This window comes from Bubalus bubalis, chromosome 9, assembly GCF_019923935.1.
Source record: "Bubalus bubalis isolate 160015118507 breed Murrah chromosome 9, NDDB_SH_1, whole genome shotgun sequence".
Lineage (NCBI taxonomy): Eukaryota > Metazoa > Chordata > Mammalia > Artiodactyla > Bovidae > Bubalus > Bubalus bubalis.
The window spans coordinates 103,447,497-103,475,135 of NC_059165.1; the positions used below are offsets into that span (position 1 = coordinate 103,447,497).

General features: G+C 50.5%; 1 protein-coding gene across 4 annotated transcripts; it reads left to right on the top strand.

Annotated features, from left to right (window-relative positions):
- Positions 1 to 416: 416 nt before the first annotated feature.
- On the top strand, positions 417 to 26,950 carry TPM4 (tropomyosin 4). Of its 4 annotated transcripts, none has more exons than XM_006057838.4 (9): positions 417 to 606; positions 7,166 to 7,291; positions 11,821 to 11,954; positions 16,864 to 16,981; positions 17,547 to 17,617; positions 18,604 to 18,679; positions 20,897 to 20,959; positions 21,046 to 21,115; positions 22,105 to 23,122. In XM_006057838.4, exons 1-9 carry the CDS (start codon positions 493 to 495, stop codon positions 22,413 to 22,415), a joined length of 1,083 nt encoding a protein of 360 aa, XP_006057900.2. In that variant the 5' UTR covers positions 417 to 492; the 3' UTR covers positions 22,416 to 23,122. The 4 variants fall into 4 exon arrangements, with proteins under 4 accessions (XP_006057900.2, XP_006057899.1, XP_025149531.2 ...); XM_006057837.4 differs by lacking the exon at positions 22,105 to 23,122 and adding an exon at positions 25,507 to 26,950 and having other exon boundaries at positions 438 to 606; XM_025293746.3 differs by lacking the exons at positions 417 to 606; positions 7,166 to 7,291 and adding an exon at positions 7,558 to 7,831 and having other exon boundaries at positions 22,105 to 22,430.
- The last annotated feature ends 689 nt before the right edge of the window (positions 26,951 to 27,639 follow it).

The following is a 27,639-nucleotide window of genomic DNA, read 5'->3' on the forward strand; positions in this document are numbered from 1 at the left end:
TACCTGGAGGGACCCAGAAGGAGGGGGGAGAAGGAAGAACAGGAGCCACCTCTGCCCACCTCACTCCTCCTCTCACCCACCCACCAGCCCTCTTCAGCCCACCCAACCACAGATGGGGAAACTGAGGCCGGTACGCAGGCCAACCTCATCCTCCTGGGCCAGCGCTGTGCCCACTTGCCCATGCGGGACCTGTATCACCAGGTTAAAAATGGAAATGGGTCTGGCTTTTTTTTTTTTTTCCTTTGAGAAAATCCTAGGCCCAAATAAGGCGAGGGCTGCAGGGAGGCCGATGAGCCGGCCAAGTCCTCCTGAGCAAGCAAGCAAGTGGCGGCTGGCCCAGGCGGCCTGCATTTGGGCCTCCTCCAAGACTCACCCCGCAGCAGGGCGGTGCACCCCGGGAGCCTATAAGGGCCTCTCCGCCGCCCTGGCTGCTCACTTGACCCCACAGCCGCCGCAGCCCCCTCTGCGCCCACTGCCCCCCACCACCCAGCCATGGAGGCCATCAAGAAGAAGATGCAGATGCTGAAGCTGGACAAGGAGAATGCCATCGACCGGGCCGAGCAGGCGGAGTCGGATAAGAAAGCTGCCGAGGAGAAGTGCAAGCAGGTGATGTAGCTCCGCTGGGCCGCGCCAGGCTGCCCAGTACCCTCTCTGAGCTGGTGAAGTTCTGGGGCGGAGGGTGGGAATCTCAGGAAACCTTAGGACTTGGGAGACCAGGGCTGAGACAGGGGGTGATGCTCTGGCTGAGAGAGAGTAAGGGGACTATTGTCTTCCCTGGAGGGGTCCCTGGGCTGGGAGAGAGGGGGCCGACTGGACCCACTTCCAGCAAGGCCAGTGGAAGCAAAGTGAGTGAGAGAGAGAGAGTGGGAAAGTGCGTAAGAAAGGGAGGGGCATTTGTGTGGACTGCTTGTGTGTGTGTGTGCAAAGACGAGAGTCTGAGGAGGTGTGTTGGGGTGAGGGGCTCACCATGCGGGGTGTGTTAGAAGGGGTGGTTTAGGGCTGCTGTGTGTATGTGGAAGGTATTTGTGTGTGTCTGAGCATCTGTGTGTCAACGTGTGTTGTGTGTGTTCTGGCTCTGTGGAGACCTGAAGGTGACTGAGAATATGTGTGCCGAGGAAGGCCTGAGTGTGTAGCTGTTGACAGTATGGATGTGTTTGTGAGTCTGAGTGTGTATTGATGGTGGTATTGCCCTGGGTTTTAGGGGAAGAGACTAGCTGTGTGTTCTTGTACACATGTTGACATGATATTGAAATTGTGTGTGTCAGGGTGAGTGTGTGTGTGTTGAGGTGACTGCATTTGGGCTGGCATGGGTGCATGTGTGTTTGTCAGGGTAGGTGTGCACCTATTGCATGATTGTGTTTCTGTTGGGGTATCTGTGTGTGAGTGTGGGTGACAGATCGGGAAGTGTGGCCGAGAGTATGGGGTGTGTGGTGGGGCTGCTGTGACCGGCTGCAATGGCAGCTGATGAGCGTTTGGGGACTGGGGTGGGTAGAGATTTGAGGGTGAACCTGAGAATCTCAATGTGTCTCTGAGGGTGCCCTTGCTGCGAGCCTGGCAGGGGAAGGTGGGGGTGCCTCTGGCAGGCAGAGGCCCTGGATTCAGAGCTTTGGGGATAAGATTCCCAGGGGGCCCGGACAACAGGGATCCATCAGAGAGCCAATGGAAGGGGGCTAGGCTGGATAGTCCCAAGACCTTGACTTGGGGCAGAGAACATGAGTCAGTTGTCTGGGTCTGGGTGGTCAGAGCAGCCAATAAGAGGAGGGAAGGGGGTCTTGATCCCTCCCACAGTAGCCTGCCCCACCTGGGGTCAACTGCCAAGCCCTGGGGAGCTTCAGGGTCTCTGGTAAGCCCCAGGAGACGCCCAGGATGGTGACACCAAGTGCCCAGCCCTGCCCATCCTGGGCGCCAGGCCAGCTCAACAGGTAAAAGTGCAGGCTCTGAGCTCAGATTGGCCGGGTTCACCGTTCAGGCATTGGGCATGCTTGCTGCTTGCTAAGTCACCTCAGTCGTGTCTGACTCTTTGTGACCCTGTGGACTGTAGCCCGACGGGCTCCTCTGTCCATGGGATTCTCCAGGCAAGAACACTGGAGTGGGTTGCCATGCCCTCCTCCACAGGGTCTTCCCAACCCAGGGCTTGAACCCAGGTCTCCTGCATCGCAGGCAGATTCTTTACCACTGGGTCACCAGGGAAGCCAGCTTCACATCTCTGTGCCTCTGTGGCTACATGTGTGAAATGAGGAAGTGACAGTGTTGCTTCCCTTACCACCGTGGGAGGACTAGAGGTGACTAGGCAGGTGGAGCCCTTGGCATGGTATCCGGCACAGTGTAAGCGCTCCATAAACTCAGGATTCTTTCCTACCCCACCCTACTTCCCCTTTGGGCCTCCCCATCCCCCAGTATCCCAGAGCTACCGTAAATGCGCTGTAACATATCCGCACAGGACAGCCCCACCCCCAGTGCTCCCTGCCACAAACCCTCCTCCCTCCCTGGCAAACACAAACGCCCATCCTGTGCTGGCCCTGAGCTGCGGCCTCCATCCATCATTTAGCACTTACCCTGAGGGCTTTGAGGCAGGGCATGGCAACCCATTCCAGTATTCTTGCTTGGAGAATCCCCATGGACAGAGGAGCCTGGTGGTCTACATTCCAAGGGGTTGCAAAGAGTTGGACACTACTGAGCGACTAAGCAGTCAGCATGAGGGCTTTAGCCAGGGATTCAGATAAAAGCAATTTAATGGCTCTAATTCGCACTAAGGTGTGAGTGACTGATATAGCGTAGTCTACCAAAGCAGTTGTTCAATTGCTTAGTCATGTATGACTCTTTTGTGACTCCATGGACTATAGACCGCCAGGCTCCTCTGTCCATGGGATTTCCCAGGCAAGAATACTGGAGTGGGTTGTCATTTCCTTCTCCAGGGGATCTTCCCAACCCAGGGATCAAACCTGAATCACCTGAATCGCAGGAGAATTTTTTTACCACTGAACTACGAGGGGAGCCCCAGGGCAGACACAAGCCCCAAAAGGGAAGGCTCCTCAAAGAATCCCACCAGCTGCATGGCCAAGGGGGCAGGGATAGGGTCTCTGATCTCCAACTGGATTTTCATTCTGTTCTTTTTTTTTTTTTTTTTTTGCCCAAAGCTGCCTACGAGGGTGGTGCATGCATGTGTGCTCAGTCATGTCCAACTCTTTGCTACCCCACGGACTTGTGCTTACATCCAGGCCAAATCATCTAACTCTGTAACTAGGGAACATTGCTGCTGCTCTCTCACTGAGCTCCTTCAGTGTTCTCATCTGAGAAATGGGGGCAAATGATGCCTTCTGATAGAGGGTATGTAGGATTCCAGAGGTGCAAAGCAGAAGCCTGAGCCCTATAGAGCAGATAGCCCATTCTGCCTCGGAACAAAGGCAGGAGATCATGAAAGGCTAAGCTTATTCAGAGTGCCTTATGCTTCAGGAGACCAGAGAGCATGGGTCTTGGGCCAGCCTGACATTCAGGGATCCTGCAGCAAAGCCCCCATTCCAAGCCCTCTCTGCACAGTATGGGAATGGGCTGGGCCTCCCTGGCCTGCTTCCTGCCCACGCCCCTCACAGGGCAGTGACATCCGCCCCAAACTGGCCTTTGACCTCACATCCTGCCTCTGCCCAGCCCAAAGGCCCCATTTGCAAGGACTAAGGTCTGCTGTCCACGACCTTCCTGGCCATTTTACAGGCAGAGAAACTGAGGCTCCAAGAAGGAAGTGACTTGAGGGAGACCTTGGAGAGCCAGTGCGAGCCTCAGCCTCCCCAGCAAGACACCACACATCCTAAGTGCTTTGTGTGTGTGCAATTCAGAGGGACAGGAACCCGACCCGTGTCAGCTTTACTTATTTTTTCAGACCTGGTTCCATTCTGCAAACTTCCCCCGGGATTCCATGGTGAACATCGAGCCCAGTTCTGTGCTGGGCGATACTGGAGCCTAGAGTGACGTAAGCCTGTTTCACTAAGCGCTCCAGCCCCAGGGGGTGTGCTGTGCTTAGTCACTCTGTAGAATCCGACTCTTTGCAACCGTTTGAACTTTTTGAACCGTTTGAACGTAGCCGCCGGGTTTCTCAGCTGCTGCTGCTAAGTCACTTCAGTCGTGTCCGACTCTCTGCGACCCCATAGACGGCAGCTCACCATGCTCCCCCGTCCCTGGGATTCTCCAGACAAGAACACTGCAGTGGGTTGCCATTTCCTTCTCCAGGTTTCTCTATCCAGGGGATTCTCCAGGCAAGAATACTGGAGAATTTCCTCCTCCAGGGGATTTTCCCAACCCAGGGATTGAACCCACATCTCCTGGGTCTCCTGGACTGCAGGTGGATTCTTTATCTCCAGGGGATTTTCCCAACCCAGGGATTGAACCCACATCTCCTGGGTCTCCTGGACTGCCGGTGGATTCTTTACCAGCTAAGCCTTCGGGGAAATCCCTAAGGGACACAGAGCCAAACACAGAAGCATACCCTTGCCCCAGGGGTCAGGGTGGGGCCAGAGGGTGTGACAGGGACTAGGGGCCCAGTACAACAGTGCAGACCACCCAGGGGAGGGACCTGGGTGGGGAGGTCAATAGGAGGAGGGCTTGCTGGGCCATGCACACAGCCTAGCCTTGCGGTCAAGCAAACCAGCTTTGAAGTCAGTCTGACAAGGGTTCAAATGCCCTCTCTGAAGGGCCTCAGGCAGGTCCCATTTTCATTTAGGGACTGTTTACTCTTTTGAGCTTCCCTGGTGGCTCAGATGGTAAAGTGTCTGCCTGCAATGCAGGAGACCTGGGTTCGATCCCTGGGTTGGGAAGATCTCCTGGAGAAGGAAATGGCAACCCACTCCAGTACTCCTGCCTGGAGAATCCCACGGACGCAGGAGCCTGGTGGGCCACAGTCCACGGGGTCGCAAAGAGTCAGACACGACTGAGCGACTTCACTTTCACTTTCCCTTTCCCCTTTTGTGACACTGGCACATTCTAAGTGCTTCATAGCCCCCTGCCCACCTTACCACAGTCCCCACCCTTTATTGTCCAGAAAAAGTCATCAAAAACAATCTTGACACCCGCCAACTGAGCCGATGCTGCAGAATTTGCCCTCAGTCTTTCATGTTAAAACAGCATTGTGCCTGGGCACACAGCACCAAGGAAATGCTGCTATAGAAAAAAATTTTTTTTGGCCACCACAGGCAGGACCCTAGTTTCCTGACCAGGGATCGAACCCGTACCCTGTAGTGGAAACACAGAGTCTGAACCGCTGGACTGTCAGGGGAAGTCCTGCTGCTAAGTCACTTCAGTCGTGTCCGACCCTGTGCGACCCCGTAGATGGCAGCCCACCAGACTCTGCTGTCCCTGGGATTCTCCAGGCAAGAATACTGGAGTGGGTTGCCATTTCCTTCTCCTAGCACCTAGGGAATGCATCCTAGCACCTAGGGAATGTTGTACTGTACAGGGCTGGAAGGAAGTCAGGTGGGTGTTGGGTCAGGCTGACCTGTTTCTTTAAGGAAACTGGCTCATTTTCTCCATGAAAGCAGAAGTTCAAAAGCAGCTGCCAGGGTGCTGGGAGACCACCAGGTCAAGGCTTCCATTTTGCAGATGACGACAGAGGCCAGAAAGGGGGACAGGGTCAGACAATGGGGATTTGGAGCCTTCCGGGCTCCTTGCCTAGATGTCAAGGTCAGGGCCGGTGAACCCTGTTGTAGGCAGAAGCTGCAGCCACCCTCCTCCTCCTCGGATCCCTCACCCCTTTTCCATTCCTCAGCTCATCAGTAAGACACTCAGAAGTCCTGAGAATGGGAGGCTGGAATAGCAGCCCTTTTAAGAATCTGCATGTGTGCACACACGCATACGTGAAACACATACACAACACACACAGCTCCTGGCACATTTTGCACGTTGTCTCAGGACTGAACAGGAGCAAGCCACGGGGGGCTGCAGAAAAGTAGGTCGGTTAGGAGGGCTTGTTCAGATGTGGGTTCAAATCCAGTGCTGTATGACCCAGCGATAGTCACTCCACCTCTCTGGGCTTCCTGCCATCAGGAGGAAGCAGGAGGAGGATGCAGGGCCCATGAGGGCTGTGTGCTCACCTTGGCAGCATGAATAGGACCAGGGGTCAAACCACCTGAGACATAAAGTCAGATCAAAACTTGAGCGGGACTGAGCACCCCAGCCCAAAGTTAGGGGCAGGAGGGGGAGGCGCAGAGGGAAGGAGGGTGACAGAGAAGCTTTCTGAGTTGGCCCTTGACTGGTGTAGTGGGGGGTGATGGAAAGGTTAAGGGGTCTTCGTATTCCATCGGACTTCTTAAACTGGGGGTGCCAGGAGGGGGCAAGACTCTCTGGATAAATGAAAAGGACTGAAAATTTGGGGAGTATTGGGGACATTTTTATTAAACACAAGCCAGACTGTAAGAACTGAAAAGCCCTTACCAAGATCACTTCCAAGAAAGGGATCTCTAAGGAGTAGCTCTCTTCCAGTAAGCTTCACAAAGTCCCAGGAGTCGGGGACGGGGGCAGGGGTTGAGCCTTTCAAACCTTCAGGGTATTTTGTGAGAACCACTCTCTTGGGCAATAGGGAACCATGGCAGGTTCCAGGTTGGCTCCTTGGATCAGGAAGATCCCCTAGACAAGGGAATGGCAACCCATTCCAGTATTCTTGCCTGGAGAATTCCATGGACAGAGGAGCCTGGTGGGCTATACAGTTCATGGGGTCAGAAAGAGTGAAACACGACTGAGTGGCTAACACTTTCATTTTTTCACTCTTTTGGGCAATAGGGAGCCATGGCAGGTTCTCACCAGAGGTAGGGTCTGGCTGCCAATGTTGGGAAGGTTGAGGGTAGGGGGATGGTCCAGGCCAGAGTATGAGACTCCACCGGGGAGGCTGCAAAATTGAACCCGAGTTTCTAGAAAACGTGGTGGGACTTGTTTCTCAAAAGTTGTGATAGATTCTGCAAGAGTACTGGGGGACCCCCCAAAAAAAACACAGCTGGTCCCAGGACAAGGGAAGGATGTGAAAGCCATGTTAATAGGTATGAGTGTTGCATTTAGTGAGTGGGGCAGAACAGTTTTCTCCCTGTTTCACAGATCAGGAAACTTGGATTCTTGGGAGTGTGGGGGGCGCGTCTGCACCGCGAGGACGGGGTCCCCCAGGCTGATGCGTCCCCCTATCTGTCCCCAGGTGGAGGAGGAAGTAACCCACCTCCAGAGGAAGCTTAAGGAGACGGAGGATGAGCTGGACAAATATTCCGAGAACCTGAAAGACGCGCAGGAGAAGCTGGAGCTGACAGAGAAGAAAGCCTCCGACGTACGTGCCCAGTAACTGGGGCGCCCGCGGCCGGGCCGGGCCGGGCCGGGCCAGGCAGGAGCCCGGGGGCCGGGCGGGCGGGAAGCGCTCGAGGAAGAGGAGGAGGAAGAGTAGAAGGCGGTGCCTCCCGGCGCTTTCTCCAAATAAGTCCCGAAAAGGGGCACTTTCCAGCAGCTGCGGCCAGCGGTGCCGACGTCAGGCCCTCCCCCAGCGGTGCTGACGTCGGCTGCCCGGCCGGGTGACCTCATCGCCCCGACGGCGGCCGGGCCGGGGGCGGGGAGAGGCGGGGGCGGCCCCGGTGCAGGCAAAGGCTCGGGGGCCGGGGCGCGGCTGCTGCAGCTCTTGCCGGAGCCGAGTCGAACCGAGCGCCCGCCGCTGCCCGCCGCCCGCTGCGTGCGCCTCCGCGCCATGGCTGGCCTCAACTCCCTGGAGGCGGTGAAACGCAAGATCCAGGCCCTGCAGCAGCAAGCAGATGAGGCGGAGGACCGCGCGCAGGGCCTGCAGCGCGAGCTGGACGGCGAGCGCGAGAGGCGCGAGAAAGTGAGAGCCCGCGCCCGGGCCCCGCGCGCCCGGGCTCCCGCACCCCCGGCCCCGCCGTCACCCTCCTTTCTTCCCTTTTCCCGATGCCACCCGCTTCTCGCGCTCCCCGCCCGCCATCCGCTGTCGCCCTCTCCTGATCCCACGTTCAAACCCTCGGGCCCCAGCGCTCCGGATCGCGGACCGGCTGCAGAGACCCCATCCTCCACCGCCATTCTCCTTCCCTGGCCTGGGACGGGGGGAGGGGGCGCCGCATCCGGGTCGGGCGGGGCTGGTGGAGCGGGAAATGGAAGAGATAGGGAGGGGTGGGGGGGTAAGGCGAGGGTGCGCGATCCAGGAGTGGGGAGTGGAGGTAGGGGGCACCCTGCTGCCTTCCGACTCGCCGCCGCCGGCGCCCGGGTCTGGGCGGGAGAGGGCGGGGAGCTGCGGCTCCACCTAGGAGCGGGAAGTGAGAGTGAAAACGTTGAGCTTCCATTGTCTGGGGTTGGACCGGCCGATACTGGAAGAGGGGGTGGGGGTGCGGGCGCCGCACTTTCTCGCCACCTCCAGGGCTTCCCGGTTCCTGCCGAACTTTCTCAGCTGTTCCCAGGGGCGCGGCTGCGACGTGTCTGCTCCAGGCGGGGGGCGGAAGTTCAGTTCCAGAGCCGCCGGCCTTTCCCTCCCCAGCTGGTCCCCTGCGGGAACGAGGGCCGCGGGACCCTGCCTGCCTCGCGAAGCCCCTTGGAATGTTAGCTCGGGCCCCTAGACCCACGGTCGTTTTGTGTGCGGCCGCTGCAAAATGCCAAGCCTGGGGCTGAATGGGGCGGGGGGGTCACCGCCCTTTCTCTGTCCCTTGATGACCCCTTGGGACGGGACTGGTCGTGGCCACCTCTGGGACTGGAAAGAGATGTGTATTCCAATCCCATCCCATCCCACTTAGTACTTGACTCCTAGGAGGAGCGTGTTTCCCAAGTCGGGGTGACAAAAATGCCCTCCCCCCGGTAGGATTGCTGGAAGGGACTGTGGAGGAAAACCTCTCTGCCTGGCACCTACTAGATGCTCTATTCCTGCGCTTTTCTCCCCGCATTCTCCCCGTAGAGGGGCTCACAGCCTAGTGGGGGCAAGGGGAGTCAGACAGATAAGGCTGATTACCATGGCGGGTCGCGGGGGTTTGTGTTTTGTTAACTGGGAGCATGATAGGAAGAACCAGCCAGTGGGATAGGCTTCAGTATGGAGGCTGAGCAGTCTTAGAATAAGTAAGAGTTTGCTGGGACAAAAGACTGCAAAGACTCAGAAAGTTGGGGGAAGAATGTGGGGGCCCAGGGTCTCAGAAAGCTGGAGTGTTGAGACTCAGGGTGGGGACCCCAGAAGTGGAAAAGATGCGCAAGCAGAGGGCACTGCTGTGGGGATGGACAGATCTGGGTAAGAACCGCCCCCCACTCCCCCAAAGACTTGTTTCCGTGCTGGCTGGAGTCAAAGCCTTTAATCCTGCAAGGGCCGCCTTGGCGTGAAGAGCCCTCAGAAACCTGGTGTAAGCCTCCCAACAGTAGCTGGTTTGGCCTCTTTCACACACGTAACCGGCATAACCCTCCCTCTGATCTCATCCCAAGCCATCTCGCTGGAGGACAATTACTCCTGCTTAAAAATGGCCCTTAGCTTGGAGCCAAGACTCAGGAGTGGGACCATCCAGTTGGGAGGAAAGATGTTTTTGGAAAAGTTTCGAACTTCTTAAAACTTAAAAAGTTCACTTTTCAAAGCGTGCTGCTCTTGCTCAGGAAAAGGGGAGAAAGCCTTAAGAAGGTTCCTGGGCAGAAGGAATGAAGCCCAGGGGGGAGGGGAGGCCTTTTTCCGTCTCTTGTAGAGAAAGCCAAGAGCCGGCGTGTGGCAGACTTCTGGGTCTGCCTCCCGACAGCTGGTTTAGATTTTTGTGTGATTAACCGACATCTTCCTGTTGCTTTGCCACATGTATCTAGCAAGCCTCTTTTACCTTATAAGGAAAATCCTTTGTAGCGTGTAGAAGCTTTGATTGCAGGAAGGGGTGGAGCCCAAAATGACTAGCAGTGACTAGCAGTTTTTCAAGAATACATATATATGTATATCTGTACATAGAAGAATGTATCTCAGAACTATTTCCGTTCCAGATAGTTGAAAATGTGCCAAAAGCATGGTTGTCAGGATTCAGAATCCTCTATAAAAGGAGGGGCTCTTTTAAAAACAAAACCTACTCATGAATCAGGCACCGCCGCGTGATCTGAAAAATCAGTGCCTTGACTACTGATGGGTGTGAGGTTTCTTTTTGGGGTGACAAAACTTTTGGAATTAGATGGTAGTGTTGGTTACACAATTTTGTGAGTGTACTAAAAAAACTTGAGGGGAGGAGTCCATTCCTGCCCCAGTTGCTGAAGGAGTGAAGATTCGTCTAATTTTAAGAATAAAAAGCACCCACTCTTTGGAAGGAGTGGGTGACATTTCTTAAAATAGCTCATCAGTGGTTTAAATGGATTCTCCAAACTGGTGTTCCGGAGGAAGCTGTGTTCAGAAACACCTGGGGGAATTTCCTCTCCTTCCGCAATTAGGATAGTGGAGCTGAGAAAAGTTTCCTGAGTCTGTGTTTTTTCAGCAACTCTGGCCTCATTCTGTTACTCTACTAATTTTTTACAGCCCTCCCCCATTCAGAGATTCTTTGTCTTGTTCTGAAGAAGCCAGGGTGACTTTATACTTCTCCTGTCGGTTGGGCCCCGTTTTAACCAGTTCTCAATATTCCTAAGTGTGAGGCCTCAAAGCCCCCACAGGACTCAAGAGTGTAGATTTGGCAAGGGAAGAACCCTGGTCTAGGGCTCAAGAAACTGTTCCCTGCCAGCTCTGAGACACTGAAAAAGACTGTTTCACTTCTCCTGCATCTCTCAGTTTTTCCAACTGCAAAATGGGTGAGATCCACGAGGATTAAATGGGGGAGAAATCATGGCAGCAAGAGCTGCCCTTTGTGGGACTTCCCACATGCCAGCTGCAATGCCACACCCTTGCATTACAGTCCCCAGAAAGGTATGAAGGAAACAGGTCTTGGGATAGGCTCAAAGCAAGCAGGGAGGCTGCCTGCTCCGTGCCACATGGCTGAACGCTTGCGGAGCAAGGATTCTGACCAGTACGTTTTGATCCTTGAATTGTTGCTCTTATGCATGCCAATATATCTATTACCTTCCTTGTAGGTGAAAAGCCAGTAAAACCTTTCCGCCACCTCTCGGTGCCTGTAACCACATTTTCTTTGCTTTCTTGTATCATTTTGTCCCAACATCTCTCAGGCTGCCTTGATTAAGGATGGAGTTCCAGTTGGGCTGCCCCCACTCAGCACCCCCATCCCCCACTGCCCCAACTGTACGGTCAGCATATAACTGAGGCGTCCAGAGTCCTGCATTTGTCTTACCATTCAGGTGGCCAGGAGCAGACCTTATATGACAGAATGAGCCGGTTGATTGGTGGCCTTGCTCTCTAGAAGTCCCATGGAGAGGCCAGCACCATCCTCTTGGAAGATAACAGCTTACTTCTCTCTCTGTCCTGTATTGACTTGAGTGTTGTGCTCACTCGTGTTCAACTCTTTGCAACCCCATGGACTGTAGTCTGCCAGGCTCCTCTGTCCATGGGGATTCTCCAGGCAAGAATACTGGAGCGGGTGGCCATTTCCTCCTCCAGGGGATCTTCCTGACCCAGGATTGAACCCACGTCTCTTGCATCTCCTGCATTGGCAGATGGATCCTTTACCACTAGTGCCACACCAGGGGAGCCCGTAATGACTTGACAGCCTGTCCTGTTGTGGGAGTGTTCACTGACATTTGGCGGAAAAGATCATATGGAAAATTCACATTGTCCAGAAGAGACAGTCTGAATTCCTTACCGCCTGGATTCCTGGGTGGGCTTTGGTGGGGGAAGCGTGTTAGCTGGAGAAAAGGGCACTGTGTGAGTGGAAGGCTGGCTGACCTTTTTCCTTCTTAACCTGGTTCCACCTCTGACCTCCCTAGGCCGAAGGTGATGTGGCAGCTCTCAATCGGCGCATCCAGCTCGTTGAGGAGGAGTTGGACAGGGCTCAGGAACGACTGGCCACAGCCCTGCAGAAGCTGGAGGAGGCAGAAAAGGCTGCAGATGAGAGTGAGAGGTAAGGACGCTTTGAACCCGGTGGCAAGAGCGTTTACTTCTGGGAAGTTGGGGTCCTGCCATATTGCCAACCTCCCGGAGCTGGGGTGAGAGTCAGTGAGATCCCAAGGACACACATGTGTACAGATCAGATCAGTCGCTCAGTCGTGTCCGACTCTTGCGACCCCATGAATCGCAGCACGCCAGGCCTCCCTGTCCATCAGCAACTCCCGGAGTTCACTCAGACTCATGTCCATTGAGTTAGTGATGCCATCCAGCCATCTCATCCTCTGTCGTCCCCTTCTCCTCCTGCCCCCAATCCCTCCCAGCATCAGAGTCTTTTCCAATGAGTCAACTCTTCGCATGAGGTGGCCAAAGGACTGGAGTTTCAGCTTTAGCATCAGTCCTTCCAAAGAAATCCCAGGGCTGATCTCCATCAGAATGGACTGGTTGGATCTCCTTGCAGTCCAAGGGACTCTCAAGAGTCTTCTCCAACACCACAGTTCAAAAGCATCAATTCTTTGGCACTCAGCCTTTTTCACAGTCCAACTCTCACATCCATACATGACCACAGGAAAAACCATAGCCTTGACTAGACATACCTTTGTTGGCAAAGTAATGTCTCTGCTTTTGAATATGCTATCTAGGTTGGTCATAACTTTCCTTCCAAGGAGAAAGCGTCTTTTAATTTCATGGCTGCAGTCACCATCTGTAGTGATTTTGGAGCCCAGAAAAATAAAGTCTGACACTGTTTCTGCTGTTTCCCCATCTATTTCCCATGAAGTGGTGGGACCAGATGCCATGATCTTTGTTTTCTGAATGTTGAGCTTTAAGCCAACTTTTTCACTCTCCACTTTCACTTTCATAAAGAGGCTTTTTAGTTCCTCTTCACTTTCTGCCATAAGGGTGGTGTCATCTGCATATCTGAGGTGATTGAGATTTCTCCCTGCAATCTTGATTCCAGCTTGTGTTTCTTCCAGTCCAGTGTTTCTCATGATGTACTCTGCATAGAAGTTAAATAAACAGGGTGACAATATACAGCCTTGACGTACTCCTTTTCCTATTTGGAACCAGTCTGTTGTTCCATGTCCAGTTCTAACTGTTGCTTCCTGACCTGCATACAAATTTCTCAAGGGGCAGCTCAGGTGGTCTGGTATTCCCATCTCTTTCAGAATTTTCCATAGTTTATTGTGATCCACACAGTCAAAGGCTTTGGCATAGTCAATAAAGCAGAAATAGGTGTTTTTCTGTAACTCTCTTGCTTTTTCCATGATCCAGCGGATGTTGGCAATTTGATCTCTGGTTCCTCTGCCTTTTCTAAAACCAGCTTGAACATCAGGAAGTTCACGGTGTGTACACATACATATAAATGGGCAACAAAACCTTGTAAACCATCATGCTATGTGTGGAGGCATTTGACGTGGCAGTTGTGAAGGAAAACTACCACCAGACAGAGGAAGGCAAAAAAGAGGCAGATATAAGCCTGTAGCTGTGACTGTCGTCGGCAGTCGGTCTGCAGAGCGCTGTGTCTCCTGTTCTCTCTGAAAGTCACTGTGCATCTGGTTGTCAGCATTCTCAAGACATCGGTTTCCAGGGTGATATGAGAAGACGGGGGATGAAAACTGGGAATGGGCTGTCTGCATGAATGATTATTAGCAGTGCTTCAGGCCTTGGGTCACTGGACAACTCTGTGTCCGGGACATGCACAAACCACTCCGATTAATGTATTTGCAACTGATAGCACTTCTTACCTCCGGGGCATCCTCCTGCTGCCTCCAGCAGGGTGCTGTGTCCTCTCAAGCAGAACACCTTGGTGCGGGCTCTGGAGGACTATGGGCAGATTGTGTAACTCACAGAAGCGGCCATCTCTGAGTGATGGTCAGTGGGTTCCTTGTGTGGTGGTGGTGCAGGCTGGGCCGGTGGTCCTCACATATCTGCCACAGCATCACACCAGAAATCTCACTGGACTCATCCACCATGGTTTTCAAGTTTCCCAGGTGGCGCTAGAACCCGCCTCCCAGTGCAACTGATGCAGATTCGATCCCTGGGTCGGGAAGATCCCCTGGAGGAGAGCATGGCAACCCACTCCAGGATTCTTGCCTGGAGAATCCCATGGACGGAGGAGCCTGGCGGGCTACAGTCCATGGGGTCGCAAAGAGTCGGCCCCGACTGAAGCAACTTGGCACTTGAGCACCATAGTTCTCTGGTATAAACTTCTCCCATGGATCCATTCCTGATGGCTCTGTCACAGCCTTACAGAACCTAAAGAGGGGCTAAACCAACTGGAGAATCTTGGAGACTGACTTTCTGAGTTGCCTAAGCGGGAAGTTTCTTTGCCGTACAGTGGAATGGCCCTTAGGGAGGGCGCAGGTCACAGCGCGGCTCTGCTTCAGCCACTTCATAGAGTGAGAGGGCGGGAGCTCAGGGCAGCCGCCTGGGAGTATGAAGGATGCAGTCACAAGTTGTTCACGGCTGTGCCAGGGGCCTCAGCTAGGTGTTCCCCTTGTTCACCGTCAGACCGGCCGGGCCAGGTGTCTCAGTCACCTCTCGCACCTCCCCAAGTCAGAAGGCCCCTCGCTTGTTGGTGTCATGTTACCAGTAGCCTTTGATGGCACCCTTGTTAGAGACTACTGTTTTGGTGGAAAGAATTCTATACTTGGGAGCTGAAGAATCTAGATTTAAGTCCTTCCGCTGCCATTTACTATGGGGCCTTGCTGCTCCTGCTGCTGCAAAGTCGCTTCAGTCATGTCCAACACTGTGCGACCCCATAGACAGCAGCCCACCAGGCTCCCCGTCCCTGGATTCTCCAGGCAAGAACACTGGAGTGGGGTGCCATTGCCTTCTCCAATGGGGCCTTGAGCTAGTCCCTTTGATCACTCCTTGACTGCAGAGGATTTTCCAAGCTTGCTGATCTCAGGGCCTGGTACAGACACGCATGCTCAGTTGTGTCCAACTCTTTGTGACCCCATGGACTGTGTAACCCACCAGGCTCCTCTGTCCACAGAATTTTTCAGGCAAGAATACTGGAGTACGTTGCCGTTTCCTACACTAGGGGATCTTCCCAAGCCAGGGATCGAACCCAAGTCTCTTGTGCCTCCTGCATTGGAGGCAGATTCTTTACCACTGAGCCACCTGGAAAGCCCGGTACGGGCCTGGAGAGTGTTTTGATAGTTAGCTGAGAAGGGCAGTGACAGTCCGAATGGAAGTGTTTATTAGAAGTATAATGATGGTCCTCTGCTGTGGGCAGGCCCGACACACACTGATACATTATACTCGTTGGCCTCTTCTTTGGAGATATCTGAGTTTACCATGTCCACTCCACACAGTGCGGGCCACGGTGAGCTCCATCTCATGGTCAGAAGTTGTAGGGCACTTCCAGCTGTTCCCAGGACACTGTCCCTCCCGCAGTGGACATATCCACTTCAGCTCAGGCCTTCCTCACCCATCACTTTGTGGATATCTGCCTCTTACCTGCTCTTCCCGCTGAAGTCCCAGCCACCATTCTGCTTTCCATTCACACTTTTTTTGAAACCTTCCTGTGGGTCCCTGTTCCCTCGGTGCAAAACCCTTAGCCTGTCATTCAAGCAGCCTGTGGTGCAACCACCCTGACTTCCCTGCCATATTCTTTGATTCCTCTGGGGCTTTCTCTTTTTTTGAACTTTTTATTTTGTATTGGGGTATAGCAATTAACAATGTTGTGTAGTTTCAGGTGGAGAGCCAAGGGACTCAGCCCTACATATACATGAATCCATTTTCCCCCAAACCCTGCTCCCTTCCAGGCTACCACATAACATTGAGCAGAGTTCTCTGTGCTATACAAAAGGTCCTTGTTAGTTATCCATTTAAAATCTAGTGGTGTGTGTATGTCCATCCCAGACTCCCAAACTATCCCTTCCCCCCCCAGCAACATAAGTTTGTCTTATAAGTCTGTGAGTTTCTTTCTGTTTTATAAGTTCATTTGTATCACTTCTTTTTAGATTCCACATATAAGGAGTGTCATACAATATTTCTCCTTTTCTGTCTGACTTGGGCTTCCCTTGTAACTCAGGTGGTAAAGAATCCACCTGCAATGTGGGATACCTGGGTTTGATCCCTGGGTTGGGAAGATCCCCTGGAGAAGGGAAAGGCTACCCACTCCAGTATTCTGGCCTAGAGAATCCCATGGACTGTATAGTCTATGGGGTTACAAAGAGTCAGACACGACTGAGCGATTTTCACGTCTGTCTGACTTACTTCACTGAATATGCCAACCACTAGGTCCATCCATCTTGCTGCAAATGGCATTATTTCATTCTTTTTAAAGGCTGAGTAATATTCCATTGTATGTGTGTACCACATGTTCTTTACCCATTCTCTGGGGCTTTCTTGTCTAGCTCTCTCTCACTGAAGAATACCTTTCCTCTCCTTGTTCATTTGTGGACTGTCTTCTGGGAAGCCCCTTGTGACATACAAACACACCCTCCCTACCCCACTTCCCACCCCAATGCAGCAGAATTCATCATTCCCACAGCCAGGCCAGCCCAGACTTTCATCAGATCCTGGTAACTTGGCGTACGAGTCCCCCTTGTTACTAGTTAGTGAGAGACTATAGGAGTGTGGACGCTGGACCCACATCACCAGGGTTTGAATCCCAGCTCTGCCTCTTACTGGCTGTGTAACCTTGAACAAGTTCCCTAGCTCCTCTATGCCTCAGTTTCTTCCTCTGTAGAATGGGGGTACTGTGACTGTTTCTAGGGATGGAGGTTGTGACATTTAAAAACGGTGCCTGGCATCCTGCAAAGACGCACGTGAGTGTGAGCAGCTCTGGTCTCCTCTTTGGAGTGTGGTTCTTGGTAGGTGTCAGTGAAGTGTTTAGATGAGCAGATACCTGGAGGTGTGCAGTGAGGTGGTGATGTGTGTTTGGAGGCAATGATGAGTTCTGCTCCTCGCAGAGGGATGAAGGTGATAGAAAACCGCGCCATGAAAGATGAGGAGAAGATGGAGATTCAGGAGATGCAGCTTAAAGAGGCCAAGCACATCGCTGAGGAGGCTGACCGCAAATACGAGGAGGTGAGTGGCGGGGAGTGGGGCTGGTGAATGGCAGTAGCAGAAGTGGGGAAGAAATGGACCTGTGATAGGGAAAACCCTGGGGCCGCCTAAAGGAAGCTCTTGGTCAGCTCAGCTGTCCTTCTGCATCCACATCTGTTTTTTTCCGAACACAGCCACTTGGCTAGGAAACCGTGTCTTCCACAATGCCAGAAGTCCTGGGAAATTCTGTGACACTCAGACAAGTGGGGACTTAGACTTAAAGGGGAAATGAAGGGATCAGATCCCTTTTTTTTTTTGTCTTCCAGCTGGGCGTTAGGCTAAAATGGGGAATTGCGGTCCCCGGCTGTGGGTCTTCAGACCACGAAAGCTCAGTTGCTCCTTCTGCCTGCCCCCACAGCCCCATCTCTTCCTTCCCCTTCCTGGGGCCCACAGGAGAGAATTTAGGTTTGGAAATTAGACTTGGAGCAACAGCAGAAAGCCCCAAGGTTGCTGGACATGGCCTTGCTGTTGGCACCGGGTGGGGCTGGGGTATCCTATTAGATGTGGGTCTTGGGGGTGTCTTAATGGGTCCTTCCTGTTTCTGCAGGTAGCTCGTAAGTTGGTCATCCTGGAGGGTGAGCTAGAGAGGGCAGAGGAGCGTGCCGAGGTGTCCGAACTGTGAGTGGCAGAGTGGGGTTGGGTGGTGCCCAGCTCAGCTCTGGACATGGTGGATGGAGGTTGGGAGGGGAGCTGGGAGGGAGTAAATTATGTTGGGAATTGATACCGACCAGGGCCTCTGGTCAAGTGGATGGGTGTCTGGGACTCATCCGTCAGTCCCTCCTCTTTGCTTCCCTGGCTGACAAAGAGTGACAGGCAACTGTTTGTTCTCACCGCCCTGGGAAGTCCTGCCCATGTGTTGACTCTTGCCACAGAGGTATTGGGAATGCCTTTGTGTGTCGGGCAGTAGCCGAGAAGCCCAGAAGTCCCGTTTTCCCAGAGAGGAATCCTTAGGAGGCTGTGCCTTCTTAAGGTAACACTGAGGGCAGGCTGCCGTGTCTGTGTCTAAATGCCTTGTTCTTGATGTCATTGTTTGGCTAGGACACATTCTTGGTGGCGAGGAAAGGTGAGAAGCTTGACCAGAGTCCCCACAAGCTCCCCTCCCCCACCGCCACCACGAAACCCCAAAAGCCTCTCCCCTCAGACTCTGGTGAGGAATCAAGCTCCCCAGAGCATTCCCGCAGTGCTGAGAGAGATCTGGTTTCCAAAATCCGTTCCAGGCCTGCCTCCTGGCGTGTCCGGTGTAAACTCTGATTGCCTTCTCCCAGCCTCCTGCACTGCGTCTCATTCTTAAACACCTTCCGGAGTCAGCCTCATCAATCGTGGATTTCACAAGTCCCTGTTGCCTCAGACTTGGCAGGAGCCCAAGTCCCAAGAGCTTTACAAACCTCCCAAATACTCCTCGGCCTGCCGTGCCTTTGCCTGGCACGATGGGGTTTTGACAAGTACACAGCACTGTGTCTCAGAGAAAGCCATTAACATTTTTCCCCACATTCCTTCTGGGGGCCCCTGGCAGTGCGGATTCCTCCTTTTGAAAACTTCTTTTAGGAGACTGCGGTTTGTACAAAAAGATAAGACACCAAAAATCCTCTTTTGTCTTTGGGCAGAAAATGTGGTGACCTTGAAGAAGAACTCAAGAATGTCACTAACAACCTGAAGTCACTAGAGGCTGCATCTGAAAAGGTTGGTGGTTGGCTTGAGCTGGAGGGTGATTTGCTGGATTTTTTCTTCCCCCTAGGAACGCAGGAGCATGCCAGCGTATCGAGGATCTGACCTGTATTTGCTAACAGTAGCTATGGTACCCAGCAGCCAGGTTTTTTTCTCCTATAGAAAAGGGTGTCCGATGGCTAGATTTTCCTCTTTCATAGGGTCTTAATGCCAGCTTTTATCTCAACCTCCTACGAAGGTGGACTTCTTTATCTATTTATTTATTCTGGCCATACAAGGCAGCATGTGGGATCTTGGTTTCCCGACCAGGGATCAAACCTATACTCCCTGTAGTGGAAGTGAGGCGTCTTAACCTCTGGACCACCAGGGAAGTCCCCTGAAGATGCATTTAGAATCTGAGATTGGGACCTGGTCAGGCTCATATTAGGGAATTCTGAGCCTCATCATATAAATACAGAGCCTCTCTCTCAACCGAATCCCCAGGTTCCTCCAGAAATACTTTTTAGAAGGTTGAGCAGCAATCACAGGTGGAATTGGGCTTTTTTGTTGTTGCTGCTGAAACAGTACCCAAAGCAGTCATTACAGGAGACAGCATTAGTCATTATGTTAGAGAGAACGCACAGACCCTTCCGTGACCTTCCTTCCCTTCCCTCCCAACCCCTGCTGTTGAGTTCCCCTTTCTCAGCTCTTCCTCACTCTCCCTCCTCCTACTCCCCTCCAGTTGCACTGAACTTCAGTTTCACAGACATTCCATGTTGGTCACTTCCAGTGCTTTCTTTGAACCTTCTGTCCAGTCAGCCTGGAGTGGCTGCTCCCTTTTCTCTCTGCTTGGCAACCCCCTGTTCACCCCTCCCAGATTGCTCATCTAGGTTAGATATTTCTCAGCTGCATAGCCCTACCTACTTCTTTCCCTATCATGAGGGTTGATCACATTTATTATAATTAATTGCATGCCTCCTCACTAGATTGTAGAGACCGGGACTCTGTTGGTCTCGTTTAGAGCTGTGTCATTAGTCCCAGCATGGTGCCTGGCGGGTATTTCCTGCTGGGATAGTTGGTGAATAAATGTGGGTATGCCAGAGACTGGTCACTGGGAGAGATGCTGTGGTGATCTTCTGCTCTTGAAGAGCTTGTAGTCTAGTTGAGTAGAAGGGTTGACAAAGTAACCAGGGTGTGGTAGGGCTTGCACAGAAGGACTCTGGAAAGCTGGGAAAGGTGTCGCAAGGAGGTGACCTTAGAAAAGACCATAGAGGCTTCCCTGGTGGCTCAGTGGTAAAGAATCCGCCTGCCAGTGTGGGAGACAAGAGTTTGACCCCTGATCTGGGAGGATCGCACATGCAGCTACGTTTATGCACCACAGCTACTGAGCCTGCGCTCTAGAGTCAGGAGCTGCAACTGCTGAAGCCTGAGCGCCCCAGAGCCTGTGCTCTGCAACACGAGAAGTCACCGCAGTAAGAAGCCTGTGCAGTGTACCTAGAGAGCAGCCCTCCTCGCTTGCTACAACTAGAGAAAGCCCTCACAGCAAGGAAGACCCGGCACAGCCAAAAATAAATAAAATTATTAGAGGGGGGAAACAAAAACGATAGAGCAGGATGATGCCGGCCAGGAGCTCATATTCCAGAATCAGGTTCGAGCTGTGGTTTGGTCAGGTGGTAGCCATGTGACCCTTGACAAATTAGCTAGCTTCCGTGACTCTTTCCTAATCTGTACACTGGGATTGGTGCTAACCATACAGCTGGCAGATGATAAAGGTTGGCTAATACTCACCTGCGTTGAGCCTTGAAAGACAAACATAGCTTCTGACAGACAGCAGTGAGGAATGGGACATTCCATGCCTGGGGGCCCAGACATAGGCAAGGGCTGGGAGACCAGAGAGTACTCAGAAGAGGGTTAGGAAGTGGCGGGAAGCTGGCGGGAAGTGGGGTTGGAAACACAGACTAGGCCAGCTGCTGTGGAGGGCCTTGGGAGGCATGTTTCCATGCACTCATCTGCCTCCGTCTTCATCACACATGTATCTCGAGTTGTCAGCTCAGGTCCTGAGATCAGTCGCATCCCAGAGGGATCCCCTCCCATTTCATCTGCCTGGAAAGGTGCCTGTCTCTACTTTGCTCCTTAGGCAGGTTCATAGCTTTAAGCATGCGCTTTTCTCCAAGCATCAGGGAATGTGCATTCTCTTGTGCTTTCCTCCTGCTCCCTCCGTTTTAAAAAGTAGTGTTTTGATCTCTACCGCAGTATTCTGAAAAGGAGGACAAATATGAAGAAGAAATTAAACTTCTGTCCGACAAACTGAAAGAGGTGAGTGTGATTCCCACCCAGCTGGCTCAGGATTCTCCTGGGGTTGGTCTTGAAGCAGTCCTGGTGACTCCTTTCTTCTGCCCTAGGCTGAGACCCGTGCCGAATTTGCAGAGAGAACAGTTGCAAAACTGGAAAAGACAATTGATGACCTGGAAGGTATGAAATCACCATCTAATTGTGTTTGCTCTGCCTCCCCCTTACACGACACATTCACAGTCAGGGGAAATCTGGAAAGGCTGGTTTGGGCTTCATCCACGTCAGGGGAGCAGAGTGATGTCACATCTGGAAGTCTGGAGCCCTGGGACGGGACAGTGCAAAATCAGATTCAAGCTAGTGTTGCCATTTTTCCAGAACTAAAATATTTCTGCGTAATTAACTCCATATGTAAGTACAGAGATCCAAATATGGCTGATTTTTTAGCTCTTTCGAGTTTCCTTCAATTTGCTCATTTCTGAGACGCCTCACATTTTTTAAATGCCTTGCATGTTTTATGGAAACTCTCTCCCAGAGAGTGCAAAGCTTATCACAATATGAGAAAATGGAAATTTAGAGACCGTAGAGACCTGAATAAAGACTCCAGTCTGTGAGTCTGGTGCCCACGTATCCCAGAATTTCTTGAAGTGTTTCGTCTTTAAAAAAAATTCTTCCCTGTGCTCTTCGCGGAGTCACCCGGAAATTCCAGAATCCTGGAATTTCAGTTCTCCCAAACTGCCTGTCCCACCCAGAAAGGGTACAGAACTCGTTATTCAGATCGTGTGTCCCAGTGTTTGGTTTGAGAAGTGAGGTTTCCATATAAGGCAAAATGCCCCCATTCCAAAGTATGACCTTTGGACTGGATGACATCACTGCAAAGTCAAATAACCTGGGATGGGAGATTGGTGGGGAGACGCTCTCACCATTTCTAGTCACCACTCTTTCTAAAGTTTCATTATGGCTGGTCCCCTGCAGAGCTTCACTCCACTTAGAAATCACTCCCTAGGTCTTATGTTTTCTCGTTTGTTTCACGAGACGCAACCTTGTCCTAGTTCGTGCTTTGTTCTCTCAGTTGTTTTCTTCCTCTCAATGTGTGGCTCTCCATTCCAACCCTCGCCTTCTACCCGCTGTACCTCTTCTGAACTCTCTCCTTGGGGACCTCTGCGCTCCAGATGAGCTGTACGCTCAGACACTCAAACACAAAGCTACCAGCGAGGAGCTGGCCCATGCTTTCACCGACACGACCTCTCTCGGAGGTGGCTGGGGTGCCACCCTCTGTCCTAGCAATACTGAAGTCTGCCTTCTCACTGTGGCGCCTCCACTCCTGTGGGCTTCTAGAAGCTCCAGTTTCCTGCCTCCTTGTTTGATCTTTCAAGCCTTCTGCTGCTGTGCCTTTGACTGTGTGACTGAAATAAAGACAGGCCGTCCTCATCTTCATGCCCTCTCATTTTCATTTTCTCCACTTGCTGCCTTTGAGCCATAGCCTAAGGCCCTTGACTGTGATTTCAACCGAAAGTGAGTGGTTCACGTGAAGAGCTGGTTTCAAAAAAGAAAATTATGCTCACATGATTCTTTTCTGACAACATAAAAACAAAAGCCAACTTGGCCTGAGCTCTCAAATGTAGTAGCTATCTGTATCTGCATGCCACTAGCAGTTTTTCCCTACATAGAAATTGTTTTGAATGGAGACTCATCCAGCCTCTTGAGCAGCTTAAGAGAGTCAGCAGAACATGCAAAAATCAGCGGGCTTATCTCTAAAAAGAAGCTACCTTGGGATGGAACTTAATCTTCAGATTCAAACAGCGGCAATGGCATTTTGGTCTCCTTGGTCCTTTTCTCTTGTTTTTTTCTGTGTTATACTTGAAGAATGGTGTCTGGGGTTCCCGATGTCTTCATTGTTCACGAAGCACCTCTTCAGCTCCCAGTTGTGGGAGGCAGCTCACCAGAGAAGCTCACCTCTATTCCTTACCCTTAGAAAACAACTCTGTAAGGAATTAAAGGGCATCCCATAGCAGGGCAAGGGAATGGAAGCTGCTAGAAAGCTGAACAAAGGAATTGAGGTGATTCTTGAGTTCCAAAGCAACTTTCCTCATAGTTAACTCCCCTCATAGTTAACTAGAACCAGGAACTTTGGTTTAGTGAGGGCTCATGAAGTTTGTGCAGAGAAGGCAATGGCACCCCACTCCAGTACTCTTGCCTGGACAATCCCATGGACGGAGGAGCCTGGTGGGCTGCAGACCATGGGGTCGCTGAGAGTCGGAAATGACTGAGCGACTTCACTTTTCACTTTTCACTTTCATGCACTGGAGAAGGAAATGGCAACCCGCTCCAGTGTTCTTGCCTGGAGAATCCCAGGGACGGGGGAGCCTGGTGGGCTGCCGTCTATGGGGTTGCACAGAGTCGGACACCACTGAAGCAACTTAGCAGCAGCAGCAGCACCAGCATGAAGTTTGTATGTGGGTGTTAAAAATCTCTAGCAACCAAAAGCTCATCAGTTTCCCCAAGAGAATCCACAAATTTCAAATAATCTATCCGGTCCTCCCCTGTACCCCACCACCACCACCGCCTCAAATTGTCCCAGAAGCACTAACATTTTGAAGTCCAAGCCATCTTCTAGATTGCCCCTTGAACCTGAAAGTGGCATGAAAACCTCTGAGTAGATCATTTATTTTTGGTCACCATAACTTATTCCTCATCCAGTAATTTTTTTATTCAGGTGGGAACCTTTGTCACAATTCTTTATGTCCATTCCTGCAAAATACAACTTTACTAAACTACCCACACCCTTCCACCCCCAACTTTCCTCTGTTCCTGCCTTCCCCCCTGAACTTCTGCATAAACCACTCCCCTCACATTATTGCCATGAGTGTGACCCTGGAAAGATTAAATGGTGTAGGGGTGGGTGTATTTTGTTTGCTCATTTCACGTATTTGTTCCTGGGATTTTTCCAGACATATGTAGCCTCCACCCTTTGAAATAACTGCAGCCCTGCCTATCCAGTCATTCTACCTAATTAAGCACCTAGGTGGAACTTCAGAGATTAGGGCTATGGTCGATCTCCTACTACCTGTTGACAGTGTGGTGGGGTGGGTGGAGGGCGGGGTTTGCTGTCACACTTGTCAAGGGCAATTAATACTTTAAGGGACTCTTTCTCTCAGACCTAAAAACAAAGTAGAGGCCAGGAAATCCAAGTGGCAAGGTGAAGTGAGGTTGGGATTTGGAGTTGGGATACCTTGCTTTGCACCCCAGCTCTGCCATTTGAGCTGTCTAGCCCTTTTCTACAAAAATAAAAGTGATAGCTGAGTTCTTGCAGATTAAATGAGATAACTGAGAAGAAATGGGTTTGCATGCAGTAGGCACTCAGATACCGTGTTAATCCAGACTCGATGGGCCCAGGTCTCTATCCTCTGACAGAATCCTCCCAGACCGTAAGGCACTAGTTTTTTCTTAAAGGATCACATCGAATGAAAGTTCAGTAGGTGTAGTTGAAAGGTGGCCATCTTTTGCAGTTGTTTTCTTTCTGAATGTTTCCAAGCTGATCATATCACATTTTATGAGGTATTTTGCTTTCCTCTGGTATTTTAATGAGTCTTGGCCTAGTCCCTTATCAGCCATTCCTCGTTGCAAACCAGTTTTCTCTCGTGCTCTATCATGCATAGCTCTAGGTGGCATCTTAGAGTTTTGTTGATTTGTTTAGTTTGCGGAGGGGTGGTTTGTTTGTTTTTTCGTTTGTTTCATCAGCTCAACCATTTAATAATGTACCACAGAGTTGGACACAACTGAAGCGACTTAGTAGCAGCAGCAGTCTGGCTTAAATTTCAGTCATTTTGCATTTACCTGGAGTTTGACTGCTGTAGACACATAGATGGACATGTAGAAACAGTAACACAATTATTCCTGGAATTTAAACAGCTATTCTCAGAAGCTCCAAAGGAAAGATGGGTTACAGGATTATATTTCCCTTCCATAAGTTCAAGGACTAACCAGCACTAGAGAGAAAATGTATTAACTCATCTGTATCTCAGACTAAAAGCTTATGTTTGTGTAGCATTTTATAAGTTCTGAAGCATTTCTCATTTGTTTCTCATAATAACCCTCTGCCACACAATGGTATTACCCTCATTTGACAGATGGGGAAACAGACCTAGAAAGTTTAAATGACTTAGGTTAAATGGCATTTACTTCATGGGGCTTAAATCCAGGTGTTCTGACTCTAGGATTGCCAGATTTAGCATATTAAAATACAGGGCACCCAGTTAAATTTTCATTTCAGATACGCAATGAATAAATTTTGAGCATAAGTGTATTTCAAGCAACATTTGCAATACACTTCCATTAAAAATTTTATTTATATGAAATTCAGATTTAACCAAGTACCCTGTATTTCATTTTCCAACCCTATCTAATTCCCAGATTTGGTATTTAGTATCCAGAAGTCCATGGTGTTCTGCTATGATTAAAATGCAAAGTACTTTCTCTGCTCTTTCACTCTGACAATATGGAGTTTAGAAACTCCCCCCCCTTTTAATAAAGATGCTTATTAATTTTTTTCCCTCATTCTTAATTTTCACCAGAAAAACTTGCCCAGGCCAAAGAAGAGAACGTGGGCTTACATCAGACACTGGATCAGACACTAAACGAACTAAACTGTATATAACCAAAACAGAAGAGTCTAGTTCCAACAGAAACTCCAGAGCGCCGTGTCTTTCTCTTCTCTTGTAAGAAGTTTCTTTTGTTATTGCCTCTTCGCTTTGCTGGAAATGTCAAGCAAATTATGAATACATGACCAAATATTTTGTATCAGAGAAGCTTTGAGCACCAGTTAATCTGTTCCTTCCTGTTTTTCAAAATGACACCAGTTTTTTCAGCTCTATTTTTATCCTTAAATTGCATCTATTCCTAAGGTAGGCAGGGTATTTCATATTGAGCATACATACTCTCTTTTAAGACTGAGGGCATTTGGTTCCTGGGAGAATAGACAACCCCACACTTTCAAAACACAGATTCTGATGTCTAGTCATAGGTCAGTTTAAAATGTTGGAGAATGTCCACCGTTGGTCACGTGGTAGGAGGCCAGGGATCATCACATTAAAATGGGTGGGGATTTTCCATCCAGACCCAAAAAGGCAGGGTTGGGGTTACTGTGGGAAGTCATAAACCATGGACAAGTTAACCTGATCATCCCGGCTCTTTTCCGCAGTCCACCGTGCAGAACAGAACAGACATCCTCTGAGCAGTCAGCATGAGAATGCTTAGAAAAGAGTCATAATAATTACCCAAATGTGTTTTGGGTAGATCCTTGATATGCTCTTCTCTATGTTTCTTTCAATCTAAAGTTTTTTGAGGAGCTGATGTCTTATCCCAATAATGACCCATGCTTATCTGCTCTGATATGAGGCCATCCACTCAGGAGGAATGAATGTTGGAGAATTCAGTCCTATTCAGAGAAGCAGTCTTTTTCAAAACCATCAGTAATTGAGCAAGACTGTTTTTCTGTGAACAAATATTAGGCAGAATGGCCCTCTCAGACAGCAAAGTAAAAACTAAAAAATTGGCGTAACTTCATCTCTATACTCGAGAGAATGGCAAATTGGAGATTTACTTATCTAGAATTTTAATTCCTTCTTCAGGACCAAGTTAATGAAAGACCAAGAAACTCCTGATTAAACTGGATATGGAGTATTTTATACACAGGGCTGCACAAAATGTGTTATATTTTGTTATATTTCTGCTTTCTCCTTTAACATCTCAGAGCTGAAACATTCCACATTCCCCAGCAGTGTGGGGGCCAACTCAAGTTTACAATTCTGACTAAAAAAATCACCCTGCTTATAGCTTATCTGAATCCTCTGCCCCTCACTCCTATTTATTAAGCGCCACACTACCCAGGAGATACACTAGCAAATTGTGCAATTGAATAAAACCCACACTTTCCATTTAGATTCTTGCAACTGTATCATATGTAATAGTATCACTTTTTCTACATTTTGGTCAAATAAATTTTTACATAAACTCCAATTTGTGTGAATTTTAGAATGTGTGGGGACAAAACACAGCATTTTGGTTCAACAAATGTGAATGGGAAAATGCCAACAATTCAACAAATGTTATTTGCTGTTTACATGACTACCTGATATAAGGATTATGATCTCTATATTACAGGGGAGAGCTCTTTGCCTTAGTAACTCAAACCTCTGGTCCGCTGTCATCTCCAAACCTGCCTGCACCAGACTAAAAGGATGAGAAAGGTCTTAATAGGTAAGATAGGAGCAGGAAAGATGGTCCCTGTCACTTGAGTCAGGAAAGCACAAGGCGGGCCTGAGTAAGGTTTTCTCTATGTTAACACTTATAAAGGAAGGGAATAGGAAAGCTGGAAGGTAGGCAGGGTCCACGTTGATGAGAGCCTGAACTTAATTTGGTCAGGAATGGAGAGCCACTGATCAGTAATCAATAAATTGAAGAAATTACTTAGGAACATCCACTTAGCATTCATTGTCAGAGGACTAGAGTGAGGGTAAACTAGAGGCAGGAAGATCAGCTAGGACAGTATTTCAGTTAACCCAGGATATAGTGCTTGCCATAATGGAGTAAGAAGGGAGAAGTGATCTGAAGGAAAGTAATCTGAAGACTTAGTTTATTGGTTGGCAGGAACTTAAAGAAGAACCTAAAGGAGAAGACTCTTGAGAGTCCCTTGGACTGCAAGGAGA

Excerpts from the sequence above, each read along its gene's own strand:
- TPM4 (XM_006057838.4), top strand. The coding sequence starts at position 493 with ATGGAGGCCATCAAGAAGAAGATGCAGATGCTGAAGCTGGACAAGGAG. Across the intron at positions 7,292-11,820 it reads CAGAGAAGAAAGCCTCCGAC|GCCGAAGGTGATGTGGCAGC; the intron begins GTACGTGCCCAG and ends TGACCTCCCTAG. Across the intron at positions 21,116-22,104 it reads GACAATTGATGACCTGGAAG|ATGAGCTGTACGCTCAGACA; the intron begins GTATGAAATCAC and ends TCTGCGCTCCAG.